Below are 7,737 nucleotides of genomic sequence, written 5' to 3'. Positions count from 1 at the left end.
AAACATTAAAGTAAATAAACAAATTGTGAGCTAATATGGTTACACATTAATTTAAAATTAAATATTTATTTTCAGCTTTTTTTGATCTTTGATAAAACGTCTCATGTCGATCCAAATATAAAAAAAGTAATAAATATGATACTTTGAGAATTGCTTAATCTAAATTTATAAATCACTATTAAAATTCTTTTTATTTTATTATATAATATATATGATAAAAGTTTATCCGATCTTAAAAAATGTCCGATCAATCATCGAAAATTACTGCGGCAATAAATTCATTAACGAATCAACAAATTATTAGGAAATTTAAGTTGAATCATGGATTAATTTTAACTGGATATAATATACGCTCAAGTATACAAGCTGTTGTTATCGAAGAAGATTACAAATTGAAAAAAGGTTTATATAAAGAACAGCCATTAGTATTCACGTATATTAATCCTGAAGTTAATGAAACACCGGATACGTGCATTAATTTTCCAGTTTTTGAAATTAATTATAATGGAAATTTGTTAAAATCATTTTTAGAATTTAGTGGTGATGAAAAAGAATTGCACGAATTATATGGTCAGTCTCTTGCAAGAAAATTTGTAGCTGGTGGCCAATTGTTTATTAAGGATTTTAATTCGGCTACTCAGGCACAACAAAGTGTTCTAAAATTTTATTTATTCTGTGTATATAATTCATTTAAATATTCTACCGAAATTCAATTCAGCAATTTATTTAAATTGAATCTTTTACCAAAGATAGAAACAATGGACGGGGAAAAGTTAGATACTCATGAAAAATTAGTTAATTGGATGAATAATTTGTATCTGAAATTGAATGTTTGTATAATTTTTTATGATAATCTCATCCCCATTTCTAAATTAAATAACACTACAATCAATGACCTGGAAACTTTTAACGATAAGAGATGGTCTGGATTCTCTAATTTTAAAGAGAATGAAAGTTTAGAAGAGTGGGTTGGAGATGCGATGAATGATAATCTAATGAGCTGGGCTAGTGATTTCAATCTTTTTCAAGGATTAATAATTAATAAAAATGACGAAATAGAAGTTAGCAAGAAAATTCCCGTTGATATCATTAAAATTCCTAAAGTCAATCCAACTAATACGTCTTATATGAAAAATATTAAGCCGTCAACAAAATTAGAGTTTGCTTTAATTTCAAATAATATTTTTTCAATTAATAACTTAAGTAATTTTCCATTTACTAATGATAGTCATAAGAGTTATGAAGGTTACAATCATGTTCTAGTCAAATGCGAGAAATATGAAATTCACTTAAATACGGATATTATAAAACCTACAAAAGAATTTGAGCAAGTTATAGAGAAAGCACTTAATAGTATGAAGCCATTAAAAGCTTTGCAAGACGTGTTTAACGAATATGGTCATTTATTTCCACGAAAAATTATATTAGGAATTCTTCTTAAAAATATTTCATCAAATATTTCTTCGTCTATTACGCTCGATGATGTTAATGATGTTAATAAAATACTTGAATCATTGGATAATTTAAATATTTCATACCTTTTAACACAAAAGGGAAGAGTTATCGAAAGAAATGATTTGACTAATTGGAATAATAATACAAATAATAATTTGGAAATTATTGAATTTAGCGATATCATTCCTCTTTACCAAATTCTCGATGAGAAAAAACGAAATAAAATAAATGAAATATTAGAAAAGTTCAATAACCATAATATCATAATGACAGGAATGACTAAATTGGAAGATTTAGATAATGAAAATATCGAGCATTATAAACGAATAGATTTAGGATCATCATTGGAAGATAAAGATTATGAAGTATTTGGATCAATCATTTCAGAAAATAATTCAAAATTTGAAAAATTAGGAGAAATATATGTTAATTTTGGATTATATGACTTCAATGGGTTTTATGCGATAATAAAAAAAGTTGAAGAAACAAGTATTAATATAGCTGAGTGTTATGTTTCATGGATTGTTATCGGCAAACCTTCCCAATTATCCGTTTTTAGTCCAAAAAATCGAGAATTACAGGCCAAATGTATTAAAGAATCTATTAAATTACAACCTAATAAGCGGAATTATACTATTGGAACTTCCTTCACTTTACATGAAGGATATACTGTTTTTGTGCATGCAAATCATTCACCAATAAATTGTGAGCCTAATAATATTATTAAGTTAGTTGAATGGAAAGAAAATTCTATTAATTTTCAAGTTGAATCAGCATATAAGCTTAAATCAGATACTAATGATGAAAGTTCGTCTGAGAGTGATTCTGATCATGAAAATAATAATTGTTCAGTAAATGAAGTAAATTTACGTATATGTATTCTATCTACAGATTATAAAAGTTTGAAAATCGATAATGACGAAGAAAGGGAATGTTCTTTAGATTTAATAGGATATATTTTAATTAAGGAAAATTTTAATGAAAATTTATTTAACGTGAATAAAAATGAAGTTTCCTTTAATATTCATGATAATAAATCTGTTACAAACCAACCACTTGATTTTCAACTCAAAGCGTTAAAATCAAATGAAGGTATTTTAAGTAATCTTTTTTTTTATTTTATTTCTTATCAGTGTGTATTAACTAAATATTTTTCTTTTCAAAAAAAAATAAGAGATGATTAATATAGAAACGAGGAGTCGACTATCCGATCGTATATCCATTGAGAACGTAAGTTAAAAAATCTTTTATATAACATACCTAAAAGTATAAAATTTCTAATTACGATATGTAATAATAGAGCGGAAGTCCTTCCAAGAATGATATTGCATTTAGTAATTTAAAAAATGAGAGTTTTATTGAATACAAAATCAATAACCATGACCTTCTTAAATTAGAAGAGGATGGATTTATCACGCCAGATGAAAAAGCAGGAGAGCTTATTAAGGAGTTGACCAAAACAAAATGTTTATATGCTTTAAAGTTACTTTTTGAAGATCCACTTAATAAATTTTCTCCTGATGTCCTTCGAAATTCTTTGATTGCGTTGGCGGATCCAACGTCTTTTAATTATATTGAAAAGGAGACGATGGTTAGATTAGAGCTACATATGCGTACTTGGGCAGCAGTATTAGAACAAATTTGTTTTTCGCTTATGCACCTGAATAAAGAACTTCGTGATAAAGTTTACAATTCTTTAACAAAATTTGCAGAGATTCATAGAAAAATTCAAGTATTACAAAAAGAATCTGAAAATAATTATGGATCTGATTTCAACCAATTCCAGCATGATAGTAATCGAAATTATAATATTGACTTCTTAATAATTCATTTGCGGGATACGTTGCATAGTTTGCATGATGATGAGACTTGGTTTCATGAAATTTTAAGAAGAACAAAAAGCTTGCTTAAGACTATGCTGAATATTTCACCAGGAAAAGCGCTCACAAATGACAGTTTTTCAAGCTTATCATCATTAACTCAATTACGTCAGAGCTTAAGTTTCAAGTATCCGGTAGCATCCTATTATGTAGATTGGCGAATTATGTTAGTAATTCATCGTAACCTTTTCACCTGGTCTGAAAGTTCTGAAATGATAATTAGTAAAAAATTTCGCGAATTAGTATTAATGGAATATTTTTGGAGCTTTTTAGAAAAGGAATGGATTAATGTTACAAATAAATCTATTTTGGATTCTCAAACCAAATTTGATGAAGTATCAAATAAGGTTACTAAATCTTTGAGGAATACTGGAAGTTTCTTAACTGTAAATGAGCCTATTACATTGCCACATACTTTGTGGTTTGGAATATTAGATCTTGCACAAAGTCTTATTCAAAAATCTACTCGAACATCCATATACGGACTTTGTTATTATTTGGCGATTGAATCACTTAACAAAGCTCCAAGCAATTTCATCCAGTTTAAAGCTATTGAAATATTGGTACATTTATATAATATTGATAATCAAATGTTTTCAATGATTGAAATTGATTTTGATAAATACACACAAAAATTAAATGAAAATAATTCAACAACTAATTCTTCAGAAAAATTTCAAAAATTATTAAAATTTGTTAAAGAAAAATACATTGAAGAATTTAAAATTTCAAATGATGATATTGAAATAAAAGGAAAAAGAAAAGAAAAGAATCTAAATCAGGAACAAGCACCAAACATTGATATTTTAAATGTTATAGCAGATGAAATTACTTGTCCAGTTAGTAATGAACCAACAGACCAATTATGTGTTTTAAAATGTCAACATTTATTATCATTAAATAATTTAAAAAAATTAAGACAAAAAATATGTCCAGAATGTCGAGAGAAAATTGATGATAATGATATCAGATATTTACCACAAACTTCTATTTATAAAAATTTGTATTCAAAATTTTCTGAATCTGGATATATTTTACCCACTAATGAATTAGAATTGGATAATCAATATGACAGTGATAATTCAGAAGTAAATTCTATATTAACTAAAAAAAAGAAATTTGTTAATGCAATTAAATTAAATTCACATGCATCATTATCATCACTACTTCCAAGATTTTCGAAAAAACAACATCCAACATATCAAAATATTATAAAAGAAATAGGTGAAAAGCATTATGAAAAAGCTGAATGTTTGTGTGAGGAATTTATAAATTTTTTTCCTAAAAGTTATTCTTTAAGATGCATTTTAGCCTATATTTATAGATGTCTTGGTAATTATGAACTAGCATGTTTATGTTTACAAGCGGCCATTAATTTGGAAGAAAAAAAACCAATTGCCTGGTATATTCGCGGTGAAATATATTTCAGAGAAAATAACTATAAAAATGCAATAGATGATTTAAATACTTCAATAAATTGTAAGGCAAAAATAAGTAATTTATATATAATACTTGGAAATAGTTACCTTTTTGAAGCGGAAAAAATGTTTCAGATTTATTATGATAATGCTTTAAAAAACTTTAATATTGCATTGCAAAGTAAACCAAATCAATGTTTGTGTCTTAGGAATTGTGCTTATATTTATGAAAAACAGGAAAATTATTTGTCTACCTTAGAAATGTTAGATAAATTGTTAAGTGTTGATGAGAATGATTCATTAATTTTATGCTATTATGGAGAAATTTTGAGTAAAATAGGGAGATATAATGACGCTATATTATATTTTACAAAATCAAATGTTATAGATCCAGAAAATATTCATAATTTGAATAAGAGAGCTATAGTATATTATGTTCTTCAAGAATATGATAAAGCTTTATTAGATCTTGATAAAGTTATACAATTGGACCCATTAAATAATTTAGCATACTATTATAAAGGGTTAGTACATTATGCAATAGAAAACGTTGATGATGCGATGTTGGCTTTTAAAAAATGCATAGAATTAGATTCTAATGATGATTTGGCAGAAGTTCAATTGAATTATTTAAAATATTTATCAAAGAATAATGGCTCTAAAGTAGATTATGATATTATTACAAAAATTAGTCAAATCTCTAATATTTATTATAATAAGTCATTATTATTTTTGAGATGTAAAATATATATTGAATTAGAAGAATATTTGAAGGCAAAATCAGATTTAGGAAGATTATTTATACTAAATGAGGAAGATATTTCATTTATTTGTTTGTTACGAAAATATTCCGATTTTTGGTCAGAATTATATATAAATTATAAAATAAATGAAAATGATTTTAAAGAATTTGGAATTGTTGATAAATTTAGTAAACTTTTATATAAGGGTAAGAATTATGTGAATTATGTTCTTTAATTAAATAATTTATTAAATACTAATTTATGGAAATTTTTCTTACAGTAATTAATCTTTATTTTATTTCAAACCTTACAAATTTGAATAATGGATTAAATTCTATTAAAGTAAGCGATTCAAATAGGTAAGATTAATTAGTTATATTTATATAAATTAATATTAAATTACTTGTTACGAAATTAATTTTGTTTAAAAATATCAGCTTGTCTGGACAAGTGTTTTGCTTTAAAGACGATGTATTTTATTTAAATTTGCCAAAGTTAACAAATGATTTCACGAAAGATTTTCATTATGTCGCTTGGAAAATAAATGTAAAAAAAATATTATCTCAAAATGCTTTTGTGAAATTTTCTATAACGGAAGGGAAAAAAGTGAGTTAAAGTAACTTTTAAGGATCCTTTCGGTTTATTTATTATACATTAATTATATTTTTATTATTTTCAACTTTAACTACAGGATTCAAATAAAGTTTATCCGACGAAAGAATATCTATTAAGATATAATGACTTGTCAAAATTTGAAGGATTAGGTTGGATCGAATATACGTTGCCAATTAAGGTTCATTGTAATCGATGGATTCAACTTTCAATTGAAGTTAATAAAGGTTCTATTGATATGGTATGTTTCTATTTGTTTGAATTATTATTATTATTATTTTTTTTTTACAATACAGTTAAACTAATTTTACTAATTTGTAAATTTTTTATTTTGAATTATAGCGAATAGATTATGTTAGATTTAAAAAATCTTTTGGAAAACAAATTTATTTTCCCAAAATGGGCCATTTTTTGCCAATTCATAAATTACTTCCAAACGTTCCAAAAGCTTTTAAGGATAATTATTTTTCAATGAAAGAAATGGAAAATTTGCTTTTATTAAAAGATATTATTGAATAACTACTGTATACTTATTTAGTTTTCTTTTTTTTTACATTTTTATAATAAAAGTCATTACTTATTTATTTATAAAATTTATTACTATCACGAATAGTTCTCAGCAAAGTTTTTAATTTGTAACAGATAAATTATAGTTATTGGATGGGGTAAATATCGGTCACTCCGTAGGGGTGATTGATATGTTACCCTTCCATTCAATAACTGTGTTATTATGCATGCCACCCAAGATCACAGTTTTTATACAAAAAGTCCAATTTTTTAAATAATAAACGTGTTATTTTATACATAACCGATATTTTTACCCACCCTTTTTACTGGCAAAAATAACGGTCTACCAAGATCGGCATGATCCTAATAGGAATAACTATTAGGTATATCGCGTCGAGACGACGAGATGTCGAGACGTTCGAGTATTGATAAATGATCGCTGGTGATTGTCACCTTACTACCAGAATTAGGGTAGAATTTTGGGCAAAATTATTTGCTAATACTGGTGCGGTGATGATCATCGCGTGGTAGTTTTTTGACATTCATTTTCTATTGCTTTATGTCCATTTTAAAAAATCATAAAACAGTATTTCAGTCGAAATTACGATTTTATATGCTAAAAAACTGAAGTCTTAGACGAGAAATTTTTTATGATATTTTCTAATTATCGAATTTAATCGAAAATTATTCGCATACAAGGAATATTAGAAATGTCAAGACATCGAATTAAAAATGGGAGTTAATATTGAAACGTGTTCTTTTTCGTGTAGCCTATCGTGCAATGAATTTTGCTGGTAACCTAATTTGGGAAATTGGAAACTTTGATGTTAGGATAAAAATTTTTTTAGATGTATATACGAGAAAATTCGTGGCTTCAGCCTTGTGAATAAATATTGCTATATGTAATGTAATAAAAATAATGTGAGAACAAAAGTATCAATAAAAAACTATTACTATACATTAATAAATGTTTTAGTAATAGCTTCAAATTATAACTTTTGTTCGAAATGTTTAAAATATATCATGCAGAGCTGTATATAGTACTGTAACTAGAGGTGCAGTTGGAACTCGATCACATTTGGATGGGCCGTATCATAACTGAGTTATGACCAGTTAATTCTT

At 25.9% G+C, this 7,737-nt stretch overlaps 1 protein-coding gene across 1 annotated transcript; it reads left to right on the top strand.

The window, feature by feature from the left end:
- Positions 1–239: 239 nt before the first annotated feature.
- On the top strand, positions 240–6,627 carry OCT59_019193 (uncharacterized protein; the record flags this gene model as incomplete). Its single annotated transcript, XM_025331633.1, has 7 exons — positions 240–2,547; positions 2,630–2,685; positions 2,756–5,702; positions 5,777–5,855; positions 5,934–6,102; positions 6,188–6,349; positions 6,451–6,627. The coding sequence occupies 7 exons, from the start codon at positions 240–242 to the stop codon at positions 6,625–6,627; spliced, it is 5,898 nt and encodes a 1,965-aa protein (XP_025184502.1).
- Positions 6,628–7,737: the final 1,110 nt, after the last annotated feature.

Source organism: Rhizophagus irregularis, chromosome 28 (genome assembly GCF_026210795.1).
Source record: "Rhizophagus irregularis chromosome 28, complete sequence".
Lineage (NCBI taxonomy): Eukaryota > Fungi > Glomeromycota > Glomeromycetes > Glomerales > Glomeraceae > Rhizophagus > Rhizophagus irregularis.
This window is presented reverse-complemented; position numbering and strand designations above follow the sequence as displayed.